This window comes from Megachile rotundata, unplaced genomic scaffold, assembly GCF_050947335.1.
Source record: "Megachile rotundata isolate GNS110a unplaced genomic scaffold, iyMegRotu1 scaffold0032, whole genome shotgun sequence".
Classification (NCBI taxonomy): Eukaryota; Metazoa; Arthropoda; class Insecta; order Hymenoptera; family Megachilidae; genus Megachile; species Megachile rotundata.
This window is the reverse complement of record NW_027473329.1, coordinates 2,364,687-2,382,188: the sequence shown is the minus strand read 5'-3', so window position 1 is coordinate 2,382,188 and position 17,502 is coordinate 2,364,687. Positions and strand designations below refer to the sequence as shown.

At 42.6% G+C, this 17,502-nt stretch overlaps 1 protein-coding gene across 1 annotated transcript; it reads right to left on the bottom strand.

Moving 5' to 3' along the window:
- Positions 1 to 307: 307 nt before the first annotated feature.
- On the bottom strand, positions 308 to 4,585 carry LOC143266124 (uncharacterized). The gene has a single exon (XM_076541761.1). It carries the CDS (start codon positions 4,583 to 4,585, stop codon positions 308 to 310), a length of 4,278 nt encoding a protein of 1,425 aa, XP_076397876.1.
- Between the last annotated feature and the right edge of the window lie 12,917 nt (positions 4,586 to 17,502).

Sequence of the window (17,502 nt, the reverse complement as noted above, 5' to 3'; positions counted from 1 at the left end):
CATCTCACGCGAACAGTGTTCACGCGGAATTTTCCGAGCTAAGTGGCGTCCGAAGGAGGCACCGGGAGAGGGCAGATTTTGACGATGGGCCGCGTTACGAAGCCGTTGGCAGTTCGCACGGTAACGACTCGTGTGTGTCCATCAGTCCCCGGGTGTAATGTTTCGATTCTACCCATTGACCATTTTGCTGGCGGTTGCAGCTCGTCTCGAAGAAGTACAAGTCTGCCAATCTCCAAGTTTTCCTTCTGGTGCCGCCACTTAGGGAGTTGTTGGAGCGTGTGCAGGTATTCGTTTCTCCACCTACGCCCTAGATGAGGAATGGTCGGTGGGGCGTGATGCGGTCCAGCGGCAATGAACTCATTAATTGAGAAGCAGGACGACCGCTGAATCGAGCGCAGCGGACACAGTCCCGAATAACCGAGCGTACCAAAGCGCCTCCACGCAGAATCCAGAATTTCCGCAAAAGTAAACTTCTTGTTAATTGTGGTCCTCCATGAAGTGTGCGGTGATGGGAATCCAAAATAAGAAGTCTTGTAAGAGCGCAGGATTTTGCCACGATGATGGGATGTTTTTCCTCGTAGGAGAGCATTGCGTTGGTTAACCGCCCTCCGACTCGAAGCAACCCTTCCTTGTCGAGAAATGGTCGGAGCGAAGCCAATGGAGAACCCTTGGACAGTTCTCGACCTTGACGGAGTTGTTCGATGTCCTTTTCGAAGTGGTTCCGTTGAGATGTTCGTAGAGCGACTCGCAGGGCGTGTGCTTGCTCTAGAGTCCGGATGGGACCCTTTTCGCACGGCTTCCTCTGAGCTAGTCTTGAAAATCTAAAACAATAGGATAGGACTTGTAAAAGACGTGTTAACGAGGAGAAGCGGGAAAAGAGTTCTTCCTCGGTCCTGTTCGTATGCACGTGAACAGTGACCCTCCTCTTTTCCAGGTCGATGGAGTCATCTTCTTCTGGAAGACTAGTTGGCCAGAGGTTGGATGCCTGAGCTAGCCAGGAAGGTCCGTGCCACCAAAGCCTAGAGTCCAGCAGTTCCGAAGGTGAGATACCGCGCGTTGCCAAGTCCGCGGGATTGCTGGACGATTGCACGTGCCTCCACCGATCAGCCGGAATACGTGTCTGAATGCTGGACACCCGATGAGCCACAAAGGGTTTCCAGAGAGATGCATGGCCTCGTATCCAGCTCAGGGCCACACTGGAATCGGTCCAAGCGGTCAACGTTGCCGGTAAGTCCAGACCGTCCCTTACTTGGGTCATGAGTTTTGACAAAAGTACCGCACTGCACAGCTCTAGCCTTGGTATTGTCAGGGCTTTGACTGGGGCCACCTTGGTCTTCGCCACCAAAAGCATGGTTGAAATTTCTCCCTTATGCATTACTCGCAGATAGACGGCTGCAGCGTAGGCCCTTTGAGATGCATCGCAGAACCCGTGCAACTCCACCTTCTCGGTGCGATCTCCCAAGTAGCGAGTCCAGCGTGGAATTGAAAGAGCGTCGAGCTGGCTAAAGGAGGTCCTGAAGGAGTGCCAAGTGGTTTGGATAGCTTCAGGTAGGTCTTGGTCCCAATCGATACCGAGTAGCCAGAGATCTTGTAATAATATTTTGGCGTAAATTAACACAGGTGCTGTCCAGCCCAGTGGATCGAAGAAGCTCGCCACCTCCGAGAGGATCGATCTTTTTGAGATTTTATCCGATTGGCTCATTGGACCGGCGACCCGAAGAGAAAAAGTGTCGTCGCGGGGACACCAGATTACACCCAAGGTACTAACTCCTGTTTTCTCATGAAAGCGGTGGGATTCAGTACTGTCCTCTTCCTGGAGCTGCGGTAGATTCGAAGCCCACTTACTTAGTTCGAATCCACCAGCTCTAAAGATAGATATAACCTGGCGTTTTAATTCGAATGCATTTTCTAAATCATCCGCTCCGGCTAGAATATCGTCGACATATGTATGTCGTTGTATCGCTCGAGCTCCAAGGGGAAAACGACCTCCTTCATCCTTAGCCAGTTGTGCCAGCACCCTCAATGCCAAAAAGGGGGCACAGGCTGTCCCATAGGTGACTGTGGTTAATTGGTAATCTTGCACTGAAACGCCAGGGTTCGGACGCCATAAAATCCTTTGCCAATCCGCATCTGCCTGGTGTACCTTTATTTGACGAAACATTTTAATAATGTCAGTAGTAAAAGCTATACGAAATAGACGCCAGCGAGTCAGAATGAGCCATAAGTCTGTTTGCATTTTAGGTCCAGTTGCCAAGCAATCATTCAGGGAGTATCCTGAAGCGGTCCGGAACGACGCGTTGAAGACTACCCGAATCTTCGCAGTGGGATCGTGCTTCTTCACAACAGCGTGATGAGGTAAATAGTACGCCGGATGCTGGGGATCCGGTTCCGATGCAACCTGCATATGATTCAAGGTTAGATACTCCTTCATAAAGCTACCATAGCTTTCCTTCAAGCTGTCATTTGACGCAAGCCGACGTTCACAGTTTAACATTAATTTTAGAGCTGTCGACCTGGAAGGTTTAAGTGTGGCAACTGGATCTCGGATGAATGGTAAGCAAACAATATACCGACCGTTTGAATCCCGCGTATGAGTTTCCTGGAAATGCCTCTCGCACCTCTCCTCTTCCTCGGATAGTGGGGTTGGCTCCCTCACCTCCTCCACTTCCCAGAACCGTTGGAGAAGCTTGGTGACGGAGTCCTCCGTCTGAGTGTGAAAGCTACGAGCTGTCCCAGTTACCAAAGAGTTGTCTAAGGAAGTGGTCCCCATTAACACCCAGCCGAAAGGGGTGAGTTTAGCGACAGGCGATCCTTCGGGTCCCACACGAGTTCCTTCCTGGAAGAGGCTCCCGCACACATCGGCTCCAAGAATAAGATCCACACGAGATGGCACGCCAAAGTCTGGGTCTGCCAAAGGAAGGCCTTGAAGGTGAGGCCAAGAAGAGCCTTTGACTTGGTGTGTCGGCAACAAAGAAGTGAGCTTCCTTAGCACTAGAGCTCGAACGGACAGCCGGAAGTCTTCGGAATGACGGGAACGGACGACAAAGTTCACTTCACGGGTTGCAACTCCACTTTCTTGTTCCTGGACTCCCGAAATTGCGACCCGTACCGCCCGCCGTGGCAAGCGCAGGGCTTGGGCGACCCAGGAGGTCACGAAGGACGAGTCCGACCCAGTGTCAAGAAGAGCTCGGACTTCGATCATTTCTCCAGACGGCGCCTCCAACTTGACACGGGCTGTAGCTAACAGTGCAACTGAGCGAGACACCGTTAGGGCAAGAGCGTTTGCAGTTGAAGGACCTTGATCGGAAGATAAGCCAGCGGTGTCACCAGACGTTGATGCCTTTTGTACCATCTTTGTTGGAGACGGGCTCGATGTCATTGCATCATGCAGCAGAGTGTGGTGTCGTCGACTGCAGGCCAAGCATTTTTGCGAGGAAGGACACTTCTGCTGCTCGTGTCCAGTGTTCAGGCAGTTGTAGCAAACACCCAGTTCTTCTGCGCGTCCCTTGCGTTTGGCCGGAGATAATGTTTTAAACTTTGTGCAATATCCTAGACCATGATTGCCAGAACAGGAGGGGCATTTCCGGGAAATCGTATTTTTTGTTGTGTGGAAAGTCGATGCAGACTTCTTAACGGCGGTACCCCCTTTAATTTTAGACTTGCCGTCGTTGCTGGGAGTAGCCTGAGCAGCAGGGTCTGTCATCTGAGCGGCATCCAACGCCTGGATGCAGTTTTCCAGGAACTTAGACAGCTCATAGAATGATGGTATCTCCCTAGAATTCACCAAGGAAGTTTCCCAGGCCAGGTGAGTAACTTTGTCCAATTTTTGGGTTAATAGGTAGACGAACCATTCATCCCAGGCTGTGACTGGTTTCTTCAAGGTAGTATATGCTCGAATCGTTTGTCGAAATGTATCGAGCAGTCGTTTTAATTCCGAAGCCGATTGTTGTTTTGCAGGTGGGCAGGCGAGGAGAGCACGATGATGCGAAAATGATAATAAGCGAGAATTTCCGTATCGTAGCTCTAAATCCTCCCAAGCTCCACGGTAACCAGCCTCCGTAATGGGGGTATTTTGAATCACTTCCGCCGCACTTCCGGTCAAACTTGACTTCAGATAGAGGAGTTTTTTAACATCCGATAAGTGGGGTACGTCATGTACCAGGCTCTTAAATAAGTCGCGGAAGCTTTCCCACTGTAGGGGGTCACCGGAGAAGGTCGGAAGATCAATTTTTGGCAGCTGTGGCTGCGCTGCAATCTGCTCGACCTCAGAGCGTAGCGAAGGAGTTCGATCCGCGAGCTGCTGCGCTATCATTGCCGACGTGTTTAAATAGGCCTCCTCTATCGCTGAAAAAACGTCTTGTTGCACATAAGAACTTGCTGCGGCTTCTTTGCATCGCATCAAAGCTCGATGCCCGGAAAAGAAGGAGCTCCAGTAGCGGTCAAGGAGACCCATTCGCTGCTCCAATACGGCGCGAGTTATTTTATCCTTCCCCAGTATGCAAAGGTTGCTCCAGAACCGCTGGATCCAGCCGGCGAGTTCTTCCTGTTCACGTAGGAGGTCGGAGAATAAGGCGGTGTTCGGCATGATGAGATTTTTTTTTTTTTGAAGTTCTCACTTAAGTATAATTTTTTAAAATATTTCAGATGCAGCTGTTGAAACCACCGATAGTTGTCACCGAATTTGGATCGACTTCTAGAAGTATCAGCTGTAGCGAGTTTGTAAACACTGACTGGTCGGCCGACACCGAAACGACAACAAGTGACGTCACAGCACGAGTACGAAAGAGAAAAGAAGCGAGGCGACGCGAGCGAGTTGAATTTAGCAGAACCGAAGAAGCGGAAAACACACTCCACTTTTCGAAAAGGCACTCACTAGTTCTCCAGCACAACACTAGTCACTTCCACTCAGGGCACGAAGGAACGGGTTCGTTTCTCGCATCCGGCTCGAAGGACCAAATGTTCGGGGAATTTGTTCGATAGAGAAATCTCGAATTCAAATTGTCTGCCCGAAATGAAGATTTGCCGGTCTGCACGAACGAAGCTACTCGTTATTCGTTTGTAAGGGTTGGAAGACTGAAAGAGTGTTTTAAAGAGAGATTTAAATGTATTTAAAGAATATAAGTTTACAAAAAAAGACTGTTGACGTTTACTCGCTCGCTTCTATTTACGTACTAGACTCGATCGCGATTACCCCTCCCTTTATACTGGTCTTCCAGGAACGCTCCAGAACTTTGGCGTTACTCGAAATTTCACGATGTCTCGCGGCTGCCCTCCCGCTCCGCACCACTCTCCCCGAGGCCTACGAGGCGGGAAGTACACAAACGGAAGGGAAGCTCGTCGAGACATCGTTCGTCAAATTTAAAAACAAAACACAAACGTTCTGGGAATTTCTGGAGCGATCCTTGACCGTTTCTTGAACAGATAGGATAACTTAACATAACTAGATAGTACAGAGTCGAATTACAGCGGATATGTGCGAATTAGAGGCTGAATCGTTCGAAAATGAGCAAAATTCGTTCAAAACGAGCAAAATTCGTGCAAAACGAGCAAAATTGTTCATTGTGGTGTTGAATTGTGCTCAGATGGGATAACTTAACATAACTAGATAGTACAGAGTCGAATTACAGCGGATATGTGCGAATTAGAGGCTGAATCGTGCGAAAATGAGCATAATTCGTTCAAAACGAGCAAAATTGTTCATTGTGGTGTTCAATTGTGCTCAGATAGGATAACTTAACATAACTAGATAGTACAGAATCGAATTACAGCGGATATGTGCGAATTAGAGGCTGAATCGTGCGAAAATGAGCATAATTCGTGCAAAACGAGCAAAATTGTTCGTTGTGGTGTTGAATTGTGCTCAGATAGGATAACTTAACATAACTAGATAGTACAGAGTCGAATTACAGCGGATATGTGCGAATTATAGGCTGAATCGTGCGAAAATGAGCATAATTCGTGCAAAACGAGCAAAATTGTTCGTTGTGGTGTTGAATTGTGCTCAAATAGGATAACTTAACATAACTAGATAGTACAGAGTCGAATTACAGCGGATATGTGCGAATTAGAGGCTGAATCGTTCGACAATGAGCAAAATTCGTTCAAAACGAGCAAAATTCGTGCAAAACGAGCAAAATTGTTCATTGTGGTGTTGAATTGTGCTCAGATAGGATAACTTAACATAACTAGATAGTACAGAGTCGAATTACAGCGGATATGTGCGAATTAGAGGCTGAATCGTGCGAAAATGAGCATAATTCGTGCAAAACGAGCAAAATTGTTCGTTGTGGTGTCGAATTGTGCTCAGATAGGATAACTTAACATAACTAGATACTACAGAGTCGAATTAAAGCGGATATGTGCGAATTAGAGGCTGAATCGTTCGAAAAAGAGCAAAATTCGTTCAAAACGAGCAAAATTCGTGCAAAACGAGCAAAATTGTTCATTGTGGTGTTGGATTGTGCTCAGATAGGATAACTTAACATAACTAGATAGTACAGAGTCGAATTACAGCGGATATGTGCGAATTAGAGGCTGAATCGTGCGAAAATGAGCATAATTCGTGCAAAACGAGCAAAATTGTTCGTTGTTGTGTTGAATTGTGCTCAGATAGGATAACTTAACATAACTAGATAGTACAGAGTCGAATTACAGCGGATATGTGCGAATTAGAGGCTGAAACGTGCGAAAATGAGCATAATTCGTGCAAAACGAGCAAAATTGTTCATTGTGGTGCCGAATTGTGCTCAGATAGGATAACTTAACATAACTAGATAGTACAGAGTCGAATTACAGCGGATATTTGCGAATTAGAGGCTGAATCGTTCGAAAATGAGCATAATTCGTGCAAAACGATCAAAATTGTTCATTGTGGTGTTGAATTGTGCTCAGATAGGATAACTTAACATAACTAGATAGTACAGAGTCGAATTACAGCGGATATGTGCGAATTAGAGGCTGAATCGTGCGAAAATGAGCTAATTCGTGCAAAACGAGCAAAATTGTTCATTGTGGTGCCGAATTGTGCTCAGATAGTGTTCGGGGAATTTGTTCGATAGAGAAATCTCGAATTCAAATTGTCTGCCCGAAATGAAGATTTGCCGGTCTGCACGAACGAAGCTACTCGTTATTCGTTTGTAAGGGTTGGAAGACTGAAAGAGTGTTTTAAAGAGAGATTTAAATGTATTTAAAGAATATAAGTTTACAAAAAAAGACTGTTGACGTTTACTCGCTCGCTTCTATTTACGTACTAGACTCGATCGCGATTACCCCTCCCTTTATACTGGTCTTCCAGGAACTCTCCAGAACTTTGGCGTTACTCGAAATTTCACGATGTCTCGCGGCTGCCCTCCCGCTCCGCACCACTCTCCCCGAGGCCTACGAGGCGGGAAGTACACAAACGGAAGGGAAGCTCGTCGAGACATCGTTCGTCAAATTTAAAAACAAAACACAAACGTTCTGGGAATTTCTGGAGCGATCCTTGACCGTTTCTTGAACAGATAGGATAACTTAACATAACTAGATAGTACAGAGTCGAATTACAGCGGATATGTGCGAATTAGAGGCTGAATCGTTCGAAAATGAGCAAAATTCGTTCAAAACGAGCAAAATTCGTGCAAAACGAGCAAAATTGTTCATTGTGGTGTTGAATTGTGCTCAGATGGGATAACTTAACATAACTAGATAGTACAGAGTCGAATTACAGCGGATATGTGCGAATTAGAGGCTGAATCGTGCGAAAATGAGCATAATTCGTTCAAAACGAGCAAAATTGTTCATTGTGGTGTTCAATTGTGCTCAGATAGGATAACTTAACATAACTAGATAGTACAGAATCGAATTACAGCGGATATGTGCGAATTAGAGGCTGAATCGTGCGAAAATGAGCATAATTCATGCAAAACGAGCAAAATTGTTCGTTGTGGTGTTGAATTGTGCTCAGATAGGATAACTTAACATAACTAGATAGTACAGAGTCGAATTACAGCGGATATGTGCGAATTATAGGCTGAATCGTGCGAAAATGAGCATAATTCGTGCAAAACGAGCAAAATTGTTCGTTGTGGTGTTGAATTGTGCTCAAATAGGATAACTTAACATAACTAGATAGTACAGAGTCGAATTACAGCGGATATGTGCGAATTAGAGGCTGAATCGTTCGACAATGAGCAAAATTCGTTCAAAACGAGCAAAATTCGTGCAAAACGAGCAAAATTGTTCATTGTGGTGTTGAATTGTGCTCAGATAGGATAACTTAACATAACTAGATAGTACAGAGTCGAATTACAGCGGATATGTGCGAATTAGAGGCTGAATCGTGCGAAAATGAGCATAATTCGTGCAAAACGAGCAAAATTGTTCGTTGTGGTGTTGAATTGTGCTCAGATAGGATAACTTAACATAACTAGATAGTACAGAGTCGAATTACAGCGGATATGTGCGAATTAGAGGCTGAATCGTTCGAAAAAGAGCAAAATTCGTTCAAAACGAGCAAAATTCGTGCAAAACGAGCAAAATTGTTCATTGTGGTGTTGAATTGTGCTCAGATAGGATAACTTAACATAACTAGATAGTACAGAGTCGAATTACAGCGGATATGTGCGAATTAGAGGCTGAATCGTGCGAAAATGAGCATAATTCGTGCAAAACGTGCAAAATTGTTCATTGTGGTGCCGAATTGTGCTCAGATAGGATAACTTAACATAACTAGATAGTACAGAGTCGAGGTACAGCGGATATGTGCGAATTAGAGGCTGAATCGTTCGAAAATGTGCAAAATTCGTTCAAAACGAGCAAAATTCGTGCAAAACGAGCAAAATTGTTCATTGTGGTGTTGAATTGTGCTCAGATAGGATAACTTAACATATCTAGATAGTACAGAGTCGAATTACAGCGGATATGTGCGAATTAGAGGCTGAATCGTGCGAAAATGGGCATAATTCGTTCAAACCGAGCAAAGTTGTTCATTGTGGTGCTGAATTGTGCTCAGTTACGATGACTTAACATAACTAGATGGGACAGAGTCCAATCACAGCGGATATGTGCGAATTAGAGGCTGAATCGTGCGAAAATGAGCATAATTCGTGCAAAACGAGCAAAATTGTTCATTGTGGTGTTGAATTGTGCTCAGATAGGATAACTTAACATAACTAGATAGTACTGAGTCGAATTACAGCGGATATGTGCGAATTCGAGGCTGAATCGTTCGAAAATGAGCAAAATTCGTTCAAAACGAGCAAAATTCGTGCAAAACGAGCAAAATTGTTCATTGTGGTATTGAATTGTGCTCAGATAGGATAACTTAACATAACTAGATAGTACAGAGTCGAATTACAGCGGATATGTGCGAATTAGAGGCTGAATCGTGCGAAAATGAGCATTATTCGTTCATTACGAACAAAATTGTTCATTGTGGTGTCGAATTGTGCTCAGTTACGATAACATAACATAACTAGATGGGACAGAGTCGAATCACAGCGGATATGTGCGAATTAGAGGCTGAATCGTGCGAAAATGGGCATAATTCGTTCAAACCGAGCAAAGTTGTTCATTGTGGTGCTGAATTGTGCTCAGTTACGATGACTTAACATAACTAGATGGGACAGAGTCCAATCACAGCGGATATGTGCGAATTAGAGGCTGAATCGTGCGAAAATGAGCATAATTCGTGCAAAACGAGCAAAATTGTTCATTGTGGTGCCGAATTGTGCTCAGATAGGATAACTTAACATAACTAGATAGTACAGAGTCGAATTACAGCGGATATGTGGGAATTAGAGGCTGAATCGATCGAAAATGAGCAAAATTCGTTCAAAACGAGCAAAATTCGTGCAAAACGAGCAAAATTGTTCATTGTGGTGTTGAATTGTGCTCAGATGGGATAACTTAACATAACTAGATAGTACAGAGTCGAATTACAGCGGATATGTGCGAATTAGAGGCTGAATCGTGCGAAAATGAGCATAATTCGTTCAAAACGAGCAAAATTGTTCATTGTGGTGTTCAATTGTGCTCAGATAGGATAACTTAACATAACTAGATAGTACAGAATCGAATTACAGCGGATATGTGCGAATTAGACGCTGAATCGTTCGAAAATGAGCAAAATACGTTCAAAACGAGCAAAATTCGTGCAAAACGAGCAAAATTGTTCATTGTGGTGTTCAATTGTGCTCAGATAGGATAACGTAACATAACTAGATAGTACAGAGTCGAATTACAGCGGATATGTACGAATTAGAGGCTGAATCGTGCGAAAATGAGCATAATTCGTGCAAAACGAGCAAAATTGTTCATTGTGGTGTTGAATTGTGCTCAGATAGGATAACTTAACATAACTAGGTAGTACAGAGTCGAATTACAGCGGATATGTGCGAATTAGAGGCTGAATCGTGCGAAAATGAGCATAATTCGTGCAAAACGAGCAAAATTGTTCATTGTGGTGCCGAATTGTGCTCACATAGGATAACTTAACATAACTAGATAGTACAGAGTCGAATTACAGCAGATATGTGCGAATTAGAGGCTGAATCGTTCGAAAATGAGCAAAATTCGTTCAAAACGAGCAAAATTCGTGCAAAACGAGCAAAATTGTTCATTGTGGTGTTGAATTGTGCTCAGATGGGATAACTTAACATAACTAGATAGTACAGAGTCGAATTACAGCGGATATGTGCGAATTAGAGGCTGAATCGTGCGAAAATGAGCATAATTCGTTCAAAACGAGCAAAGTTGTTCATTGTGGTGCTGAATTGTGCTCAGTTACGATGACTTAACATAACTAGATGGGACAGAGTCCAATCACAGCGGATATGTGCGAATTAGAGGCTGAATCGTGCGAAAATGAGCATAATTCGTGCAAAACGAGCAAAATTGTTCATTGTGGTGTTGAATTGTGCTCAGAAAGGATAACTTAACATAACTAGATAGTACAGAATCGAATTACAGCGGAAATGTGCGAATTAGACGCTGAATCGTTCGAAAATGAGCAAAATGCGTTCAAAACGAGCAAAATTCGTGCAAAACGAGAAAAATTGTTCATTGTGGTGTTCAATTGTGCTCAGATAGGATAACGTAACATAACTAGATAGTACAGAGTCGAATTACAGCGGATATGTACGAATTAGAGGCTGAATCGTGCGAAAATGAGCATAATTCGTTCAAAACGAGCAAAGCTGTTCATTGTGGTGCTGAATTGTGCTCAGTTACGATGACTTAACATAACTAGATGGGACAGAGTCCAATCACAGCGGATATGTGCGAATTAGAGGCTGAATCGTGCGAAAATGAGCATAATTCGTGCAAAACGAGCAAAATTGTTCATTGTGGTGTTGAATTGTGCTCAGATAGGATAACTTAACATAACTAGGTAGTACAGAGTCGAATTACAGCGGATATGTGCGAATTAGAGGCTGAATCGTTCGAAAATGAGCAAAATTCGTTCAAAACGAGGAAAATTCGTGCAAAACGAGCAAAATTGTTCATTGTGGTGTTGAATTGTGCTCAGATAGGATAACTTAACATAACTAGATAGTACAGAGTCGAATTACAGCGGATATGTGCGAATTAGAGGCTGAATCGTTCGAAAATGAGCAAAATTCGTTCAAAACGAGCAAAATTCGTGCAAAACGAGCAAAATTGTTCATTGTGGTGTTGAATTGTGCTCAGATAGGATAACTTAACATAACTAGGTAGTACAGTGTCGAATTACAGCCGATATGTGCGAATTAGAGCCTGAATCGTGCGAAAATGAGCATAATTCGTGCAAAACGTGCAAAATTGTTCATTGTGGTGCCGAATTGTGCTCAGATAGGATAACTTAACATAACTAGATGGTACAGAGTCGAGGTACAGCGGATATGTGCGAATTAGAGGCTGAATCGTTCGAAAATGAGCAAAATTCGTTCAAAACGAGCAAAATTCGTGCAAAACGAGCAAAATTGTTCATTGTGGTGTTGAATTGTGCTCAGATAGGATAACCTAACATATCTAGATAGTACAGAGTCGAATTACAGCGGATATGTGCGAATTAGAGGCTGAATCGTGCGAAAATGGGCATAATTCGTTCAAAACGAGCAAAATTCGTGCAAAACGAGCAAAATTGTTCATTGTGGTGTTGAATTGTGCTCAGATAGGATAACTTAACATAACTAGGTAGTACAGTGTCGAATTACAGCCGATATGTGCGAATTAGAGCCTGAATCGTGCGAAAATGAGCATAATTCGTGCAAAACGTGCAAAATTGTTCATTGTGGTGCCGAATTGTGCTCAGATAGGATAGCTTAACATAACTAGATGGTACAGAGTCGAGGTACAGCGGATATGTGCGAATTAGAGGCTGAATCGTTCGAAAATGAGCAAAATTCGTTCAAAACGAGCAAAATTCGTGCAAAACGAGCAAAATTGTTCATTGTGGTGTTGAATTGTGCTCAGATAGGATAACCTAACATATCTAGATAGTACAGAGTCGAATTACAGCGGATATGTGCGAATTAGAGGCTGAATCGTGCGAAAATGGGCATAATTCGTTCAAACCGAGCAAAGTTGTTCATAGTGGTGCTGAATTGTGCTCAGTTACGATGACTTAACATAACTAGATGGGACAGAGTCCAATCACAGCGGATATGTGCGAATTAGAGGCTGAATCGTGCGAAAATGAGCATAATTCGTGCAAAACGAGCAAAATTGTACATTGTGGTGTTGAATTGTGCTCAGATAGGATAACTTAACATAACTAGATAGTACTGAGTCGAATTACAGCGGATATGTGCGAATTCGAGGCTGAATCGTTCGAAAATGAGCAAAATTCGTTCAAAACGAGCAAAATTCGTGCAAAACGAGCAAAATTGTTCATTGTGGTGTTGAATTGTGCTCAGATAGGATAACTTAACATAACTAGGTAGTACAGAGTCGAATTACAGCGGATATGTGCGAATTAGAGGCTGAATCGTTCGAAAATGAGCAAAATTCGTTTAAAACGAGGAAAATTCGTGCAAAACGAGCAAAATTGTTCATTGTGGTGTTGAATTGCGCTCAGATAGGATAACTTAACATAACTAGATAGTACAGAGTCGAATTACAGCGGATATGTGCGAATTAGAGGCTGAATCGTGCGAAAATGAGCATAATTCGTGCAAAACGAGCAAAATTGTTCGTTGTGGTGTTGAATTGTGCTCAGATAGGATAACTTAACATAACTAGATAGTACAGAGTCGAATTACAGCGGATATGTGCGAATTAGAGGCTGAATCGTGCGAAAATGAGCAAAATTCGTGCAAAACGAGCAAAATTGTTCATTGTGGTGTCGAATTGTGCTCAGATGGGATAACGTAACATAACTAGATAGTACAGAGTCGAATTACAGCGGATATGTGCGAATTAGAGGCTGAATCGTGCGAAAATGAGCATAATTCGTTCAAAACGAGCAAAATTGTTCATTGTGGTGTTCAATTGTGCTCAGATAGGATAACTTAACATAACTAGATAGTACAGAATCGAATTACAGCGGATATGTGCGAATTAGAAGCTGAATCGTTCGAAAATGAGCAAAATACGTTCAAAACGAGCAAAATTCGTGCAAAACGAGCAGAATTGTTCATTGTGGTGTTCAATTGTGCTCAGATAGGATAACGTAACATAACTGGATAGTACAGAGTCGAATTACAGCGGATATGTACGAATTAGAGGTTGAATCGTGCGAAAATGAGCATAATTCGTTCAAAACAAGCAAAGTTGTTCATTGTGGTGCTGAATTGTGCTCAGTTACGATGACTTAACATAACTAGATGGGACAGAGTCCAATCACAGAGGATATGTGCGAATTAGAGGCTGAATCGTGCGAAAATGAGCATAATTCGTGCAAAACGAGCAAAATTGTTCATTGTGGTGTTGAATTGTGCTCAGATAGGATAACTTAACATAACTAGGTAGTACAGAGTCGAATTACAGCGGATATGTGCGAATTAGAGGCTGAATTGTTCGAAAATGAGCAAAATTCGTTCAAACCGAGGAAAATTCGTGCAAAACGAGCAAACTTGTTCATTGTGGTGTTGAATTGTGCTCAGATAGGATAACTTAACATAACTAGATAGTACAGAGTCGAATTGCAGCGGATATGTGCGAATTAGAGGCTGAATCGTGCGAAAATGAGCATAATTCGTGCCAAACGAGCAAAATTGTTCGTTGTGGTGTTGAATTGTGCTCAGATAGGATAACTTAACGTAACTAGATCGGACAGAGTCGAATCACAACGGATATGTGCGAATTAGAGGCGGAATCGTGCGAAAATGAGCATAATTCGTGCAAAACGAGCAAAATTGTTCATTGTGGTGCCGAATTGTGCTCATATAGGATAACTTAACATAACTAGATAGTACAGAGTCGAATTACAGCGGATATGTGCGAATTAGAGGCTGAATCGTTCGAAAATGAGCAAAATTCGTTCAAAACGAGCAAATTTCGTGCAAAACGAGCAAAATTGTTCATCGTGGTGTTGAATTGTGCTCAGATAGGATAACTTAACATAACTAGATAGTACAGAATCGAATTACAGCGGATATGTGCGAATTAGAGGCTGAATCGTGCGAAAATGAGCATAATTCGTGCAAAACGAGTAAAAATGTTCATTGTGGTGTTGAATTGTGCTCAGATAGGATAACTTAACATAACTAGATAGTACAGAGTCGAATTGCAGCGGATATGTGCGAATTAGAGGCTGAATCGTGCGAAAATGAGCATAATTCGTGCCAAACGAGCAAAATTGTTCGTTGTGGTGTTGAATTGTGCTCAGATAGGATAACTTAACGTAACTAGATCGGACAGAGTCGAATCACAACGGATATGTGCGAATTAGAGGCGGAATCGTGCGAAAATGAGCATAATTCGTGCAAAACGAGCAAAATTGTTCATTGTGGTGTTGAATTGTGCTCAGATAGGATAACTTAACATGACTAGATAGTACAGAGTCGAATTACAGCGGATATGTGTGAATTAGAGGCTGAATCGTTCGAAAATGAGCAAAATTCGTTCAAAACGAGCAAAATTCGTGCAAAACGAGCAAAATTGTTCATTGTGGTGTTGAATTGTGCTCAGATAGGATAACTTAACATAACTAGATAGTACAGAGTCGAATTACAGCGGATATGTGCGAATTAGAGGCTGAATCGTGCGAAAATGAGCATAATTCGTGCAAAACGTGCAAAATTGTTCATTGTGGTGCCGAATTGTGCTCAGATAGGATAACTTAACATAACTAGATAGTACAGAGTCGAGGTACAGCGGATATGTGCGAATTAGAGGCTGAATCGTTCGAAAATGAGCAAAATTCGTTCAAAACGAGCAAAATTCGTGCAAAACGAGCAAAATTGTTCATTGTGGTGTTGAATTGTGCTCAGATAGGATAACCTAACATATCTAGATAGTACAGAGTCGAATTACAGTGGATATGTGCGAATTAGAGGCTGAATCGTGCGAAAATGGGCATAATTCGTTCAAACCGAGCAAAGTTGTTCATTGTGGTGCTGAATTGTGCTCAGTTACGATGACTTAACATAACTAGATGGGACAGAGTCCAATCACAGCGGATATGTGCGAATTAGAGGCTGAATCGTGCGAAAATGAGCATAATTCGTGCAAAACGAGCAAAATTGTTCATTGTGGTGTTGAATTGTGCTCAGATAGGATAACTTAACATAACTAGATAGTACTGAGTCGAATTACAGTGGATATGTGCGAATTAGAGGCTGAATCGTGCGAAAATGAGCATAATTCGTGCAAAACGAGCAAAATTGTTCGTTGTTTTGTTGAATTGTGCTCAGATAGGATAACTTAACATAACTAGATAGTACAGAGTCGAATTACAGCGGATATGTGCGAATTAGAGGCTGAATCGTGCGAAAATGAGCATAATTCGTGCAAAACGAGAAAAATTGTTCATTGTGGTGTTGAATTGTGCTCAGATAGGATAACGTAACATAACTAGATAGTACAGAGTCGAATTACAGCGGATATGTGCGAATTAGAGGCTGAATCGTGCGAAAATGAGCATAATTCGTGCAAAACGAGCAAATTTCGTGCAAAACGAGCAAAATTGTTCATTGTGGTGTTGAATTGTGCTCAGATAGGATAACTTAACATAACTAGATAGTACAGAATCGAATTACAGCGGATATGTGCGAATTAGAGGCTGAATCGTGCGAAAATGAGCATAATTCGTGCAAAACGAGCAAAATTGTTCATTGTGGTGTTGAATTGTGCTCAGATAGGATAACTTAACATAACTAGATAGTACAGAGTCGAATTGCAGCGGATATGTGCGAATTAGAGGCTGAATCGTGCGAAAATGAGCATAATTCGTGCCAAACGAGCAAAATTGTTCGTTGTGGTGTTGAATTGTGCTCAGATAGGATAACTTAACATAACTAGATCGGACAGAGTCGAATCACAACGGATATGTGCGAATTAGAGGCGGAATCGTGCGAAAATGAGCATAATTCGTGCAAAACGAGCAAAATTGTTCATTGTGGTGTTGAATTGTGCTCAGATAGGATAACTTAACATGACTAGATAGTACAGAGTCGAATTACAGCGGATATGTGCGAATTAGAGGCTGAATCGTTCGAAAATGAGCAAAATTCGTTCAAAACGAGCAAAATTCGTGCAAAACGAGCAAAATTGTTCATTGTGGTGTTGAATTGTGCTCAGATAGGATAACTTAACATAACTAGATAGTACAGAGTCGAATTACAGCGGATATGTGCGAATTAGAGGCTGAATCGTGCGAAAATGAGCATAATTCGTGCAAAACGTGCAAAATTGTTCATTGTGGTGCCGAATTGTGCTCAGATCGGATAACTTAACATAACTAGATAGTACAGAGTCGAGGTACAGCGGATATGTGCGAATTAGAGGCTGAATCGTTCGAAAATGAGCAAAATTCGTTCAAAACGAGCAAAATTCGTGCAAAACGAGCAAAATTGTTCATTGTGGTGTTGAATTGTGCTCAGATAGGATAACCTAACATATCTAGATAGTACAGAGTCGAATTACAGCGGATATGTGCGAATTAGAGGCTGAATCGTGCGAAAATGGGCATAATTCGTTCAAACCGAGCAAAGTTGTTCATTGTGGTGCTGAATTGTGCTCAGTTACGATGACTTAACATAACTAGATGGGACAGAGTCCAATCACAGCGGATATGTGCGAATTAGAGGCTGAATCGTGCGAAAATGAGCATAATTCGTGCAAAACGAGCAAAATTGTTCATTGTGGTGTTGAATTGTGCTCAGATAGGATAACTTAACATAACTAGATAATACTGAGTCGAATTACAGCGGATATGTGCGAATTCGAGGCTGAATCGTTCGAAAATGAGCAAAATTCGTTCAAAACGAGCATAATTCGTGCAAAACGAGCAAAATTGTTCGTTGTGGTGTTGAATTGTGCTCAGATAGGATAACTTAACATAACTAGATTGTGCAGAGTCGAATTACAGCGGATATGTGC